The sequence below is a fragment of the Rhinopithecus roxellana genome, chromosome 17 (assembly GCF_007565055.1).
Source record: "Rhinopithecus roxellana isolate Shanxi Qingling chromosome 17, ASM756505v1, whole genome shotgun sequence".
Lineage (NCBI taxonomy): Eukaryota > Metazoa > Chordata > Mammalia > Primates > Cercopithecidae > Rhinopithecus > Rhinopithecus roxellana.
The window spans coordinates 106,188,292-106,205,764 of record NC_044565.1 but is presented as its reverse complement, the minus strand read 5'-3'; the positions used below and the strand labels follow the sequence as shown (position 1 = coordinate 106,205,764).

The 17,473-nt window shown below is 37.0% G+C and overlaps 1 protein-coding gene across 2 annotated transcripts in view; it reads right to left on the bottom strand.

Moving 5' to 3' along the window:
* The window catches only part of LOC104666527 (sulfotransferase 1C3), a 110,253-nt gene that overhangs the window by 71,260 nt on the left and 21,520 nt on the right, over positions 1-17,473 (bottom strand). Inside the window, exons 2-7 of one of the 2 annotated variants that reach the window (XM_010368604.2) lie at positions 16,408-16,586; positions 8,457-8,585; positions 5,752-5,849; positions 3,661-3,787; positions 539-633; positions 221-401 (exon numbers count right to left, since the gene is read on the bottom strand). In XM_010368604.2, coding sequence (XP_010366906.1) covers positions 221-401; positions 539-633; positions 3,661-3,787; positions 5,752-5,849; positions 8,457-8,585; positions 16,408-16,579 — 802 coding nt within the window. In that variant the 5' untranslated portion in view covers positions 16,580-16,586. The remainder of the gene's footprint in view (positions 1-220; positions 402-538; positions 634-3,660; positions 3,788-5,751; positions 5,850-8,456; positions 8,586-16,407; positions 16,587-17,473) is intronic. The other variant, XM_010368611.2, reaches the window with a different exon arrangement.

The window sequence follows — 17,473 nt, the reverse complement described above, 5'->3', positions numbered from 1 at the left end:
AGCAATGAGAGCTTTAACAAGGCTTTCAGAGGTTCTAATGTGACTAAAGTTTCAGAACCACTGACATTGGCTTTCAGCAAACAGGCAGTGTGAAGGGAGCAGAGATTCAAAATTTAACTGAAATGAGTCACTTCTTCCTGAAAATGAGGTTTAAAATTATCTTATCTTACAGAGCAGAACATTTTTTAGAATTGAGCTAAGGAAAAGAAATGCCACCAACCTTTCCTCATGAATTTTGAGATGGAGTGATTGAATACGTGAGATGGTACCGCAGTGTGGTTGGCCATGGGATTATCCTTCATTACATCAAATGAGGTATGGTGGACAATCTTGTTTACAACATCCTCTGACAAAGTTTTCTCCAAGAATTCCAACACCTTGTGGATCTCATGTTTTGGATTCTGACCATGAAGAAAAAGACATTGTGAAGAGAGGGGAAAGAAGAAGAGCTTGGCCAATTAAAGCAACAGCTCGTTTAACAGAATAACGTTGTCAGGAGGGTTTCTGGGCCTGACCTATAAGTCTCAGTGCCACTTACTTTTTTTATATCCTCATAGAAGAGGTAGAGGATCCGGTGTGTGTCTTTTGCAGCCCACCATCCTTTCACATGGTCAAACCAGGACCCGTATAAAACTGGAAGAAGACAAAGCATTGTTAGTTCCAATTACCAGGAGAAAACCCAAGGCTGTAAAATAAATTAGCGCTGCTTTGAAATAATCTTCTGTAACTTTCATTCTGGTTAGTTGATGAAGTGGAAGTAATTGTCTGCTATACAATTTGTCTATATGGTGTAAAGCAGAGATTTATAGTACACATTTATTATACGTGACTTTGCACACACAAGACTATGTCTTGTGACATGCCTTAAAACATTAGGCAATAAAATACTTCCCCTGTTCCCGGTAAAGAGTGTTTAGTTTCGGACTCAACTAATTCAGACCATCAGATATAGGGGTAGGGTCCTCCTGCTGCTTTCCCTGTATCGCTGTGCTATGAAGTTTGTAAGTTCCTGTTCTGAAAGAGACATAGCAGTAGCAGAAAGAGAGGTGCCCTCGAGGAGAACATCTATTTCCAGCTGAGGCTGCATCTACGTGGTAAACACGGGATGCATTTTCTTTCCACCAGTTGGTAAGAGAATGCATGCACACCTGAGTTAGCCAGCAGCACATTTTATCCCACGATATTTTAGTTCCCCGATAGGTTGTAACTTTTGGCAGCTTCCTGGTTTGCTTCTGGGCAGTCATTATAAACACAGGAATTATCTTTATTCAGTGTGAGCTATGTTGCAAGCATTGTGCTAAGTGGACGTGAAGGTTTGTCTGAAGGATGATGGAAAACATTCTCCAGAGGAAAATGACCACAGACCAAGTGAGCAAGTATGTGAGATGCTCTCTTTTGAATCAGGACGAACAGCGATGTACATTTTCAGTGACTCGAACCTTGGCATGTCTCATGGTGATTGGTATCTGTGTCAACCAGGTTCTCCAGAGAAACAGAGCAATAGGCAAATCAAGAGGAGAATACATTATTCCCCCTGTATGCACAAGGGATATATCACATAATCCCCAGCGCATGCCTGAAACCACAGGTACCACCAAGTTATAATAGTGTATGTGTTTTTTCCTATACACACATTTGTATGTTACTTTAATTTATATATTAGGCACTGTGAGTGAATTACAACAAAACTAATAATAAAACAGAGCTATTATAACAATATTCTGAAATATATTCACATCTATGTGAATGTACTCTCGCTCTCTCTATCCTTCTTTCTCTTGAAATTCTGTAATATTTTTGGATTGGGGTTGACTGTGGGTGACTGAAACTGTAGAAAGAGAAACTAAGTATAAAGGGGACTCATCCATGTATATGTATGTGTGTGCGTGTTTTATCTATGTGCATTATATATATGTGTACCAATATAATTTATTTTAAGCAATGGTTTTATCCTATGTATATATAGTTAAATGTACATATATAATGTTAATTATGTATATGTGGTTTATTTAAAGGAATTGGCTCCTGCAATTGTGGGGCTTAGTGTGTTTGAAATCTGTAGGGGATGCTGGAAAATCAGGCAAGATTTGATATAACAACCTTGAGGCAGAATCCTTTCTTTTGGAAACCTGAGTTTTTTTTCTTAAGACCTTCAACTGATTTCATAAGGAACAGCCATATTATTAATATTTAACATTATCTCCTTTTGTTAAAGTCAACTGATTATAGATGTAAATCACAATTACAAAGTCGATACTTTCACAGAAACACCAGGATTGGTGTCTGTTGAAATAAGTAGGTGCCACAGTCCAGCCAGATTGACACAAAGAACAGTAAGACAACCCAGGCCTTGGGAAAAATCATATAAGAAAAGAAGCTTGGATCTCCTCTTCCTCTGCTTCCTTCTACTTTTCAGGCTCTCAAAACTTCTCTGCATAAACATTGGAAATCTATTCACCTGGGGTCCAATCTAGATTTGTTTTTTTTCTTATTGGCATCTGTCAAGTCAATTTTATTTACGTTTCTAGAGAAAATGTTCTAATGAGGTTATTTCTCTTGATTGTCACCGGACGGACATGCTTGGTGAAAATTATTATTTGTTGACTTTTCCACAGATACCTGTTTTTATTCAGGTCATGTTGTGGAAGTCACTTCATTTTGATTCTTCTTTTCCCTCAAAAGAATATGAATGCTGTGGTCAGGACTGGTTATAATGAAGCTCAGGTCCCTGATACAGTTCCTCAAGGATAGTTAAGTTGCTCAAGGACTGGGAGCTCTTAGTGTTACAACTCAGCCATTTCACTTACGGACGTTCTAATTATTTGAGAGACATTAATGAAATGGAGGAGACACCGTGTAATTTTCATACATTTGTCTAGGTTCTGCTCACTGCAGTTACAATGCAATACTATAATCATGTTTCTGCATTAATGCTCATACAAATATGTAAAGATGGTCCTTACATCCTAAATCACCTTATGTAGTCATCTTGTCTTTCTTCTGTCTAGAGATTGCTGTTTCCATGATATTCTTCTTCTGTGAAGGGTTTGAGATCCTTGCCAATCTGATTTGACACCTGGTCAAATCCAGTCAATTGCTGTTTTGAAAAGTGTGGCCCTCATGTGTTCACTGGTTCTCTGGAAGGTGTGATCTTGTTAGTAAGTGGATGAGAGGTCATGGCTGCTAATTCTAATGTGAAGTTTCTGCAGGTGAACAGGTCTAAGATTGTTCACTCTGACCTATGGGAAAGGCTCTCTGTGGCTGTGCAGTGTATGACTTTCGTAACTATACGTGATGGCCTGGCAGTCCAATAACACTGCTAGATTAAACAGCAGGATATCATCTCATGCCTTCGCACTGCCAGGTCTTTCCATAGGAAATGTTGCCTCTTCTTATTTTGAAGTTGATTGTTTGAATCTCAAGTCAAGGATTTTGGGCTTTTTACCTTTATCACAAATCTTGTGACCCTAGTTGACCTCAATTTACATTTGTATTCAATTTTGGAAAAATACCTCTTCTACCTGGCTTTTCCAGTCCCAGATCATCAAGATAGGACCTCGTCAATCAGGATGTCTTTTGTACCTTTCTCCTCCAGTTTACAGAGGTGCTTATTGTTAGAGTCTCCTGAAAGAGGGTACTAAAAAACCAGTTTGCACTCACCTTTTCCTAATATGAATTTCTCATAAAATTCCTCTAAGTTCTGAGGATCAGGCAAAAAGGAAGCCATCCTCTGAAAGTGGTAGTAAGACACCAGGCAATCCTTGGGATTTCTGGCCACATAGACAATCTGAAATCAAGGGGAGGGAAGGAAGCCAGGGAGAGAAAAACAGACTGAGGAGAAATACTCTAAGCGAGTGTTTCAGTACAATGGTAACTTTATCCTGTAAGTTCATAGCATTAGATACATTAGTTATAAATTAAAATATTAAATACAGGGAACCTTTTTGACTCTGCAACCCTGCTAGCCATGGAGAACACTAAGACAAAGGAGAGTGCCCCCCTTCAGAGTGGTTTTGACGAACCAGACAAGCAAAGCGTTCTCGGGCATTCAGGGAACAGGCCATGAAATGGTGAGTTTCAGCTGTGTCTCAATTAATTGAAAGACATTTTCCAGACTCCTACAACAGAGGAAAGACTAGAGAGTGATAAAACATTTTTGTGCATACCATCTCATTTGGCTCCTATTAGGGTTAGTGTTAGGTAAAGAGAGAACAGGTATTATCTTTCCGTAGAAGAAGTAAATGACCTTCGGAGAACTGGAGGGACTCCCACTAATTCCTGCTTAGTACAGGAGTGGGTCAGGCCTGGTCACAATAATTGGGACACTGAGTCCAGAGCTAGTTCCTTGATATTTGTATGAGACTCACAGGGAGGAATGTTGCAGACAGTGTTTCTCAAAGATTAGAGTGACTTTGCTGATATGTGTGTGTGTGTGTGTGTATGATATATGTTACATATGTTATCCATATAACTACATATGTGTGTAAACACAGACACACACACACATAACATTATTAGGACAGAGGGGCATAGTAATGTGATGACTGGAAATTCAGTATTGTTCAGTCAACAAATGCAGAACAGAGACGTTAACCCTTCCTATGTGCCAGACAATGTTTAACCTGACAGTTATTGGGTACAATCAAGTCTCCACCTGTCAGGAACTCACAGTCTGATTATTGATGTAAGAAGAGAGAAAATTATAATGTAATGTGTTGAACCAAATGATGAGGTAAACCCTTGCACAGATACAAAAATATAGATACATGGAACTCACCCAGCCATGGAGACAGAGAAGCATCCTATAGGGGGTCTCTATGAAAAGACCAGGAAAGCAAGAAGGAATTATTCAAGTAAAGATGAGGAGATGCTTGAGTCAAATGGGAGCATGTGGAAGGTGTCGGGATGATCCGTGTGTGAAAGTACATGTAGGATTTCAGGAGGACTGTAGTGACGATCAGGGAATGGGAAGACACTGGGGAGGAGATGAAGCAAGGTGCAGACTGGCAAGGTCATGGAAGTCATATAGGGGATATGGAGGCATCTTCATCCACCTGTGGAAGTGTTTATAGTAGCGAAATGCCTTAGTCAGATTTGTGTTTTCAGAAGAATAATGGTTACAGGGAGGAGGGTTGGAGGGGGCAGGTCTAGAGGCAGGCTGACAAAGTGGGAGGAGAAGAGAGCAGTGAGCTGACTTGGGGACAGGTGGTAGTGATTGCAGGGTAGTGCACAGATTACAGGATGGGAAGAATGAACTGGACTTTGTGACAGATCAGATATAGAGGTGAGGGGGATAAAAACGAAGACAGGTTTGAGCTTAGTCCATGGAGTAGATTATGGAGGCGTGGAAGCCTTGACTAGGAGCAGATTCTGTACTTCTGCTTCTGAGGCCAGGAGAGTATCTTCCAGTACTTTGGCAGAGCAAAGCAACATGGTTTTATTTTTAAATGTGTTTCCCTCCATTCTAGCTCCCAATCCACTCTCTGATTTGGAGCAACAGAGACTCAATTTTGGAAAATTTGTCCAAGAATTTTTCATGAAATAGATTTAGAGGGAAAAGAATTTTAGAAAACATGGACGTTTGCAGATTTCAAATTTACGTAATCCTTGATATCAAGAACTTTGTCTAAGAAAAATAGCAAATTATATTTTGGAAAATGTATTTGGAAGCATATTATTTTGAAAAATACCTTCAGTTTTATAGTTTATATCCCCAAGTTAGGGGAAGTTTGAAAAACCCGCTCTTTTTACCTTGCAATTTTCTTTCCAGATAGATGGTGGAATCAGATGTGAAGGGAGATGTGTTTTTATCAGTCGTGGTGAGGACATTTCAAGAGCAATCTCCAAATCTAGCAAGAAACAATTTATATTCTTTATTTATTCTTGCCAATCTGCCAAAATACTTGACTTCCATTTGTATCTTAGTCTAAAGAGTGATACATTTTGTTTTCTATTCATTGGAAAGAGTAATTGTTTTCCACAAGGACATACAAAGCATTCAGTCCTGTCTAACCTTCTAGGAGACTTTTTCTTATTTCCTTATTCTCTCAGCTTTTAGACTTTCAGGAAAGCTCTTTCTTGCCCTCAAATTATTCTGGGAGTTTTCATTGTATATCTGGTTGTTCTTTCCCTTTCTCTTCTTTTCTCTCTCTTTTGTTTCTTAAAAATCACACCCATCCTTTTACAATAGGCTGCCATTCTTGGAAGATCTTTGAAATTAAATTTATTTCTTTTTTTTTCTTTTTCTATTTTTTTTTTTTAACTATACTTTAAGTTCTAGGGTACATGTGCACAACGTGCAGGTTTGTTACATATGTATACATGTGCCATGTTGGTGTGCTGCACCCGTTAACTCATCATTTACATTAGGTATATCTAATAATGCTATTCCCCCCTCCCCCCTCCCCCTTTCCCACAATAGGCCCCGGTGTGTGATGTTCCCCTTCCTGTGTCCAAGTGATCTCATTGTTCAGTTCCCACGTATGAGTGAGAACATGTGGTATTTGGTTTTCTGTTCTTGCGATAGTTTGCTGAGAATGATGGTTTCCAGCTGCATCCATGTCCCTACAAAGGACATGAACTCATCCTTTTTTATGGCTGCATAGTATTCCATGGTGTATATGTGCCACATTTTCTTAATTCAGTCTGTCACTGATGGACATTTGGGTTGATTCCAAGTCTTTGCTATTGTGAATAGTGCCGCAACAAACATACGTGTGCATGTGTCTTTATAGCAGCATGACTTATAATCCTTTGGGTATATCCCCAGTAATGGGATGGCTGGGTCAAATGTTATTTCTAGTTCTAGATCCTTGAGGAATCGCCACACTGTTTTCCACAATGGTTGAACTAGTTTACAGTCCCACCAACAGTGTAAGAGTGTTCCTATTTCTCCACATCCTCTCCAGCACCTGCTGTTTCCTGATTTTTTAATGATTGCCATTCTAACTGGTGTGGGATGGTATCTCATTATGGTTTTGATTTGCATTTCTCTGATGGTGAGTGATGATGAGCTTTTTTTCATGTGTCTGTTGGCTGTATGAATGTCTTCTTTTGAGAAGTGTCTGTTCATATCCTTTGCCCACTTTTTGATGGGGTTGTTTGTTTTTTTCTTGTAATTTTGTTTGAGTTCTTTGTAGGTTCTGGATATTAGCCCTTTGTCAGATGAGTAGATTGCAAAAACTTTCTTCCATTCTGTAGGTTGCCTATTAACTCTGATGGTAGTTTCTTTTGCTGTGCAGAAGCGCTTTAGTTTAATTCGATCCCATATGTCAATTTTGGCTTTTGTTGCTGTTGCTTTTGGTGTTTTAGACAGGAAGTCCTTGCCCGTGCCTATGTTCTGAATGGTATTACCATCAGAGTGAACAGGCAACCTACAGAATGGGAGAAAATTTTTGCAATCTACTCATCTGATGAAGCCTAATATCCAGAACCTATAAAGAACTCAATCAAATTTACAAGAAAAAAAAACCCCACCAAAAATTGGGCAAAAGATATGAATAGACACTTCTCAAAAGAAATTAAATTTATTTCTGAAACTAAAATTGGTTTAGTTGGCTGGGAGCGGTGGCTCAAGCCTGTAATCCCAGCACTTTGGGAGGCCGAGACGGGCGGACCACGAGGTCAGGAGATCGAGACCATCCTGGCTAACACAGTGAAACCCCGTCTCTACTAAAAAATACAAAAAACTAGCCGGATGAGGTGGCGGTGCCTGTAGTCCCAGCTACTCGGGAGGCTGAGGCAGGAGACTGGCGTGAACCCAGGAGGCGGAGCTTGCAGTGAGCTGAGATCCGGCCACTGTACTCGAGCCTGGGCGTCAGAGCAAGACTCCGTCTCAAAAAAAAACAAAAACAAAAAACAAAACAAACAAAAAAAAAACATTGGTTTAGTTTCTTTTCACTTTTTTTTTTTCCATGGGAAACATTAGCTGTCTATCCACAAACACATGTAAAGCATTTTTCTTTCTGAAAGCCTTCTAGGTGGTCTTTCTTTATTTCATGTTACTCACCAGGTTTTACACTCTGAGGAAACCTTTTCAGCTCCTACAATGAATTCTGGGAATGTCTATGGTATATCCCCCCGACTTCTCCTCCTTTTTCTTCAGAAATCACACCTGTCCTTTTACAATAGCAGATTGCTGATTTCTGGCCTTTCCACTGATTCAAACATATGAAGGTGAATACAAAGGAGAGGAAGTGTTCTTTATGGTAAAATTGGGAAGGAGAAGTATGAGAAATATAATGAAAATCTTATTGGGAAGCCAAAGGCCACCAGCTTAGAACAGGAGGGAGCCCTGAAGACCCAATCTAGGGTTTGGCTCATTAGCCTGTGAACAATTTCACCTCGTGAAAGATACAGGCTACTTCTGACTACCACGGAAGCTCTGTCGAAGACAGTACACATTGCTCTGGAATCTTGAAGTGAAAGTGCTTTCTGTCTTGGTGCTTTTTACTCACCTGGTTTTTCTTTATGGGGAAATTTCAGTTCAAGGAAAGGATGTCTGTGTAGAGAATGGTCTGTTTTGCATTTCTCCACATCACCATCATTTTGAATCATGTCTAAAATTTCTTGCATCCAATGTGTCCCTGAAAATATTTGAAATAGTTCTTTAATTTTAGTCAACTGATCTTTCATTCTAAGTTATTGAATATTTTGAAGAAAGGGAGCAACATGAGAGCACTTGAAAATTAGATCCATGTTGCTAAGGCAAAAAATGAAGCTGTTGTATTGCACCTTTATCTATCTATCTATCTATCTATCTATCTATCTATCTATCTATCTATCTATCTATCTATCAATCATTCTATCTATCTATCTATCTATCTATCTATCTATCTATCTATCATCTATCTCTCTGTGTATCTAAGTATCTATGCATCTATGCATGTATGTATATATGTATGTATCTGTCTATCACCTTTTTACTATGTAGTCTCTCAACTATCCTGTTTGAGTGAACCATTTCTGCATTTCCTATATTATGACACTTCATGCCTAAAAATGCTTTATCTCCCAATATGACATTCTCTTATCATGGTTACTAAATGTTTCTCATCACATCTAGTTTATTATAAATCCTTAATAACATGAGGTACTCAACCTATGTTAAAATTTTTTCCTCTATTTACGAGCTAGGTCTTCATATAAGGAACTGTCCCTCATAAATTAGGGAAGAACTACAATTCCTCTAAATTCTTTTGCTTAATTACTTTTTTTTTAGCCTAAGAGATGAATAATAGTCATCTTTAATCATAATACATAAGTTTTTATTTCTTTTTGATTTTTTCATCATTATGGAATCATGTTTTTTGAAATAAACGTCAGTGTGGTAAAAATTACATAGAATAGAATGAACCTAATAGAAATGTATAGTTTAATGAAATTTGACAACTGTATGTAGCCATTACAAAAGTCAAGAGTAGAACCTGCTGTCTATTTCAATCAGTCATTCCTTTCCTCGCTTTTGACTCCACGAAACTGCTGATTTATTTATTTATTTATTTATTTTTGTTGTTGTTGTTGAGACGGAGTCTCGCTCTGTCGCCCAGGCTGGAGTGAGTGCAGTGGCCAGATCTCAGCTCACTGCAAGCTCCGCCTCCCGGGTTTTATGCCATTCTCCTGCCTCAGCCTCCCAAGTAGCTGGGACTATAGGCGCCCGCCACCTCGCCCGGCTAGTTTTTTGTATTTTTTTAGTAGAGACGGGGTTTCACTGTGTTAGCCAGGATGGTCTCAATCTCCTGACCTTGTGATCCGCCCGTCTCGGCCTCCCAAAGTGCTGGGATTACAGGCTTGAGCCACCGCACCCTGCCTATTTTTTGTCAATATAAATTAATTTTGTAAATTTTTGAATATCATATAAATAAAACCATACAGCATGTCCTCATGTGTCTGAATTTTTTCACACACCCTCATTATTTTGGGATTCCTTTATGTTCTTGTATATATCTGTTTTTCATTTCTTTTTATTACTGAGATCAGTTCAACTTTATGGACAAGCAATGATTTGTTTATTCATTTGTAAGATAATAAAAATTTAGGTTTTCTTCAGTGCTGGACTAGTTTTGAGTAAGTCTGCAATAATATTTGTGTACAAGTTTTTGGGTGAATATATATTTTTATTTTGGTGGTGGGGGTGAATCTCTAGGACTGAAATTACTGGGTTGTGTGTTAGGTGCATCTTTAGTTTTATAATGAACTGTTGAACATTAATACCATGTTACATCCTCCCCAAGAGTGCATGGGAATTTCGGTTGCTTCATGTCCTTATTGATACTTGTTATTTTCAGGTTTTTAGCTATTTGAAGTGGTGTGTAGTGGTATTTCATTACAGTATTAATTCACGTTTTTTCAACATAAGTGATGTTAAGTATCTTGTTTTGTGTTTATTGGTTAATAGTGAACCTATTTTGGCGATACATTTTTACATCTTTGCCCACTTTAATACATTTTGTTTTTTATTTTCAGTTCTAACAGTTCTTTATACCATCTGGCCAGATATATGTATTGTAAATATCTTCTCTCCATGTGTCACATATTTTTATTTATTTATTTATTTATTGTTATATTATACTTTAAGTTCTAGGGTACATGTGTACAACGTGCAGGTTTGTTACATTTGTATACATGTGCCATGTTGGTGTGCTGCACCCATTAACTTGTCATTTACATTAGGTGTATCTCCTAATGCTATCCCTCCCCCTTCCCCACTCCCCACAATAGGCCCTGGTATGTGATGTTCCCCTTCCTGTGTCCAAGTGATCTCATTGTTCACTTCCCACCTATGAGTGAGAACGTGTGATATTTGGTTTTCTGTTCTTGCGATAGTTTGCTGAGAATGGTGGTTTCCAGCTGCATCCATGTCGCTACAAAGGACACATACTCATCGTTTTTTATGCCTGCATAGTATTCCATGGTGTATATGTGCCACATTTTCTTAATCCAGTCTGTCACTGATGGACATTTGGGTTGATTCCAAGTCTTTGCTCTTGTGAATAGTGCTGCAATAAACATACGTGTGCTTGTGTCTTTATAGTAGCATGATTTTAATCCTTTGGGTATATACCCAGTAATGGGATGGCTAGGTCAAATGTTATTTCTAGTTCTAGATCCTTGAGGAATCGCCACACTGTTTTCCACAATGGTTGAACTAGTTTACAGTCCCACCAACAGTGTAAGAGTGTTCCTATTTCTCCACATCCTCTCCAGCACCTGTTGTTTCCTGACTTTTTAATGATTGCCATTCTAACTGGTGTGAGATGGTATAACTGGGTCTTTAGAAGAACAGAAGTTTTTATTCTGAAGAAGTCTAATTTATATTGAACTTACATTAAATGCAAACCATAACAGTTAGTGGTTTCTATTTTTTCCCCAAATTATTGATGCCTAACCTAAAGTTTGAAGCTATTCTCCTATCTGTTTTATAGATTTAATTTTAATATTTTGAGGTCCGATGCATTGCACTTTGACTTTTTGCATGTGGCACCAAGTAAGGGTCAATTCTTTATGTCTATCCTTACAAAAATATCACAGTCTTTTGAATGCTGAAGCTGAGTTAAATGTCAGGAAATCAGCTTATATAAACCCTACCACTGTGTTCTTCATATCAAAAAATTGGCTTTTGATGACAAGTACATTTTCATATATGTATAAAATATTGGAATCAATTCATCAGTTTCTGATTGAGATTGAATTTATAGATTAATTTAGAAACAGTTGATATCTTAAAAATATTAATTCTTTTTTTTTTTTTTTTTTTTTTTTTTTTTTTTTTTTTTTTTTTTTTGAGACGGAGTCTTGCTCTGTCACCCGGGCTGGAGTGCAGTGGCCAGATCTCAGCTCACTGCAAGCTCCGCCTCCCGGGTTCACTGCCATTCTCCTGCCTCAGCCTCCCGAGTAGCTGGGACTACAGGCGCCCGCCACCTCGCCCGGCTAGTTTTTTGTACTTTTAATAGAGACGGGGTTTCACTGTGTTAGCCAGGATGGTCTCGATCTCCTGACCTTGTGATCCGCCCGTCTCGGCCTCCCAAAGTGCTGGGATTACAGGCTTGAGCCACCGCGCCCGGCCAAAAATATTAATTCTTTTGATCCATGGATATGGTATGCTTCCTTATTTATTTAAGACGTATACACCTTCTCCCCGTAAGTGTTTTCACTTTCAAATCATGCACAGTTTTGTTAAATTTACTTCTGAATATTTCATGTTTTCAGGTGCGATTTATTTTATCAATGGTATTTTTGAAATGTAGTGTTCAATTGTGTGTTGCTGGAATGTTGAAAGATAATAGAGTTTTGTATATTGACTATGTATCTTATTGTGACCTTGCTAAATTTGCTTAGTAGGTTAAGTGATTTTTTTATTAAGCTCCTTAGTGTTTTAGAAATCTATGATGTTTCCCTTACACTACTAAATAATGTGGATTTTTTATAGATGTCCCTTATCAGGTAGAGAAAGTTCCCAATTTGAGCTTAATTTCCTCTACTTCTTAATCTTGTTATGTTGGAACTTTAAAATATTTATTGTAGATCTTTCGTATACCTACATACACTTACACTATAAGTGTAAGTTATACTTACCTACATATATAACATGTATAAAATTCATTTAAAAAATCTCTCGTCAAGTGCTACTTTAACTGCTTCTCACAAATTGTAATAGGCTCTTTTTATTATCATTCCATTTATCGTATTTTCTACTATCCTTTATAGTGATATGTTTTTTAGAATTATATTGCTTTATTTCTAAATATTTGTGCATATATTTCTGTTGTTGATTTCTAATTTAATTCTAATTGTATTCAAATAACATGTTCTGTATAATTGCAACTATTTTAGATTTATTTGAGAATTTTTGTTTAAATCCCATCCGATGGTTTACAGTTGTAAATGTTTCATGTGCACTTAGAAAGAATGTGGGTTCTGGTACTGTTGAGTAGCATTTTAGAGGGTTCTAAAAATATCTTTAGATCAAGCTTGCTGATAATATGGGTAAGGTCTTCAAAATTTCTACGTAGCTTTTCTACTTATTCTAGAAATTGCTGAATGAGAAGTATTGAAATTTTTATTTATAATTATGAATTTATCTATTTCTCCTTTTAATTTTCGCATATTTGCTTTATGTATTTGGAATTCCTGTTATTTAAGTATACACACATGCAGGAATATTTTGCCTTGATGAATTACCCTTTTTATCATTATGAAATGTTTCTCCTTATCCTTAGTAAAATACTTGTTCCCTTATGATATAGTTATTCTAGCTAGTTTATATGTATTATTTGTAGGGTATATATTTTCCTGTTCTTTTCCTTTCAACCTATCATGGTTTATGTGTAAAGTACACTCTAATTGGGGTCGTTTAAAATGTTTTATTTAATAAAATAGTAATCATTTATTCACTGTTTTGCATTCTGTGGTTTCAGTTATCTGAGGCTAATTGTGATCTGAAAACATAAAATGAAAAATTTCAGAAATTAACCATTCATACGTTTTAAGTTTCATGTTGATCTGAGTAGCATAATGAAATTTTGGGCCACCACCTCCATCCCTCCTGGGATGTGACTCATTCCTTTTCCTGGCTTCTATGTCACCTGTTCGTTAGTCGCTTAGTAGCTATCTAGTATATTAGATTGACTCTCGTGGTATTGTACAGCTTGTGCTCTTGAGCAATCCTTATTTTACATAATAATGCCCCTAAAGTGCAAGAGTAGCGATGCTGCACTTTTTTTTACAAAGATTATATTTTATTGTTATTTGTTAGTAATCTCTTAACATTTCTAATTCATAATTAAATTTCATCATAGATATGTATAACACATAGTGTATAAAATGGTACAATCTAATTTCAGGTATCAATGTGGATGTTGAAATTTACGTTTTACAAATAATTGGGAACTATTCTACAATTGTCTGTATAATTGGCTGTAAATCTTCCACCTTACTATTTATTTTCTATATTTCCACCTTTATTCCTTTGCTATTCTTCTCCTGCCTCTTTTGGATTGACTGCATTTTAGAATTCCATTTGCCATATCTGGTAATACCACTTGGTTTTATTTTTCTAACAGGTACTCTAGCGTGTACAGTATGCATCTCTATCTTATCATAGTCTATGTTTAACTAACATTATATTATTTCATGTGTTATGTGAAAACTTTACAACAGTACTTTTTATTCTTTCTTCTGTTCCAAGCCTTATTTCGGTCATACATTTGACTTGCACTTACGTTATAAACTCTGTAACACGTTATCCTTTAAGAAATTTAAGAATGAGAAAAATTGTCTGTTATATCCTCTCATGTTATTATTATTTCTGACATTCCTTATTACTTTGTGTAACAGATCTATGTTTTCGTTACTATCATTTTCTGTTATTCTGAAGAAATTTGTTTAATATGACTTTTTATTTATTTATTTTTAGTGCAGCTGTGCTAGCAACACATTCTCTCAGCTTTTCTCTTTCTCAGAAAAAGTCTTTATTTCACCTTTATTTTTCAGAAATATTTTAAAATGTTACTTTTACTGTGTCATTGGAGTTCCAGGTTGAAAAATTTGTGGTAACAAATTACTACAAGATGGGTTAGAAGTTGGGCTTAACATGGCTGGTCCTCAGTTTAGGGTCTCACGAGGCTAAAATCCAGGTATCAGCTAGGGCCATTCTCATCTGGGACTTCAGAGTGTTTTGCCAAGCTCCTAGATGCCAAGAGATTTATGCTTATGGCTTATGCTTATGGCTGTAGTATTGAGATAACTGTTTCATCGGTACTGTGTCTTTTCATCTTTAAGTCTCTAATCATGCAGTGAACTTTTATTATACTTTAATTTTCTCAGACTTTCCCCTCTAGCACATCACTCTGACTTCCTCTTTTTCTTTGAAGAGCTCATGTGATTCCACTGGGTCCATCCAGATAGTCCAAGATAATCTCCCTATTTTAATATCAGCTGATTAGTTACTTTAATAGCAGCTGCAAAATCCCTTTGGGAATGTAATATGAATAACTGCAGATGTAATAACAGAGGGCTAATGTCATGGGGATCAAAATTCTGCCCATCGTATCCTGATTGGAGCACAAATGTCTCTCACCCTTGTATAACCTCTAGGGATTATATGACTAATAGATTTCTGGTAGTTCCTTGACTGATCTCATGGAGCTGGGCTGTATGCAAGTACCATCTACCATTCAACAATAGACTCAAAGGGTCCTCTCTAAAGATATCTAAAGGTGTTTATTTGTGTAGTTCATTCTCTCTGGTACTCATACCTGCCAATAGCAGACGCTTCAACCTCTCAGAACTCCTATATCTGGCTCTTGAACTCAATGAGTTTGTTATGACTTTTTCTTTTGCTCCCTAAAACTAAACCCTGTTCAGAAAGCATCTTCAGTCTGAAGATTGAGACAACTGAAATCCAATGTGAGAAACCAGTGGTTTCATATATTTTATCCAGGTTTGTTTTTTATTATGGTTAGAGTACACATCCAATATTGTCCCTTCAGCATGGCTGACCAGGAGGATTTTATTTAAGGTTCTCCCAGTCAGTTAGAGATCATTCTTTTTAATGCTCAGACTCTCCCAGATGTGGCCATTGTGAGCCCCTCCACGCTGGTTCTTTTATTCTTCCACATGTCCCCATTTATTTTTTTCTGGTTATTTTGTGTGCTTCATTTTCACAGATATTTTATAAAAACAAACAGTTCTGGGAATGTATACTGTTCACTTTCTCCTTCAAAAAGAAGATGGAGAACATTCACCTTGCATATTCTATTCCCAAGAGTGGGATCATCAATTCTTCTGATATCTGCAATTCCTTTGAATGGAGAATGGCCTATCAGAAGTGAGTTCTGGGCATTAGGTGTGCCTATTGTTCCTAGGATGTATTCCAGTCTAGAAATTTTTAGAGAAGAATTAGAAATTCGAATGCACTGTAAATCAAAGTCAATCATCGAGGTTTTCTGAATGTCACTTATTTGGTACAGAGCAGAAAATTCATGACTGCCTCCAAGAACTTTAGAGGATTAGAAAATTAATTTGGGTTTAATATATGGGATAATAGATTAATACTTAAGAGTATGACATGTTTTTAGAAGGCAGCCTTTAGGTTTAGAAAAGTCATATGTCTTTCTATTTATTGACCTTATTATTGACCATGATGTATGTTATGGGTTCTGGAATGGGAGCATTATCTGCCCTACTCCCAAGGCATTTAGAAGTCTTTTCTGTTCTCTTCAGAGAGTCCTATTGGAAATTGTTGCCCTAGGGATCAGGAATGCTAAATGTCCTGCAACACTAAAGAACAGATCTCCATAATGAGGAATTTTTTCTCTCCAAATCCCAATCATGCTTCATTGCTCAATACAGATTATGCAAAAATTTTACATGAAAATATTGAATATTTGTATGTTTTGATATCCTTACCTGACTTTGGGTAAGTTGCCAGAATAAGATCATCAGGCTTGGCTTGGAAATTACAGATTTTATCCCACCATTCTTTGGATAATACCGGCAAAGGGACTCCATCTACTTCCAGGATGTTAAGTAGTTCTGGCTCTTTTTCCATAGTGGGAACATTTTTCTCAATCTTCGCCATTTGGAATCTGCGATGGGTATGATCAATACTAATTAAAATTTTTGAAAATTTTGTTTTATGGCTTATAGTATGGGCTATTGTCTTACTTCTGCTGATTAGAATAATATAAAATAAATGAAAGCTAACATATAACATGCTAACAGGTGACTGTATGTACCTTAACTATTTAATCTTCATAGCAACCACATAAAATATGTTATATTTCCTCTATTTTCTTGATGTGGAAACTTGAGTAATTATAAGTTTAATTAATTTGACAAAAGTAAAATAATCAATACCTCTTGGGGCTAAGATTTATACTCATATAGTCTTTTTTCTACTGCATGACTTAACAACCACATTACCTGTTAATAGGGAATATAATGGGTTATGTGTCACATATTGCTTCATCATCTTCAAGATATTATTTTGTACAGTTAGAAGTGAGACCATTACATTGAAGAAAATTCAAAACAATGCTTTTAAGGTACATTCTATACTCAATTTGCTTGAATAGTTTTCACAGGGAAAATCTTCAAAAAACAATTTTATGTAATTTTTTTTTCAATCACTGAATCATTTTTGAAATATTAGGCATGTGCTACAGCACAAAAAACTCTCATACCCAAGAACTCTCATGTATACTAACTCTGGAAAATTGGAATTAAGTTGGGGTATCATATGGTTTGTTTGTGTCCCCACCCAAATCTCATCTTGAATTTCCATGTGTTGTGGGAGGGACCCAGTGGGAAGTAACAGGATTGTGGGGTCCGGTCTTTCCCATGGAGTTCTCATGCTGGTGGACAGTTCTCATGAGATCCGATGGCTCTATAAGTGGGAGTTCCCCTGCACAAGCTCTTTTTTTTCTTTGCCTGCTGCCATTCATATAAGATGTGACTTCCTCCTCCTTGCCTT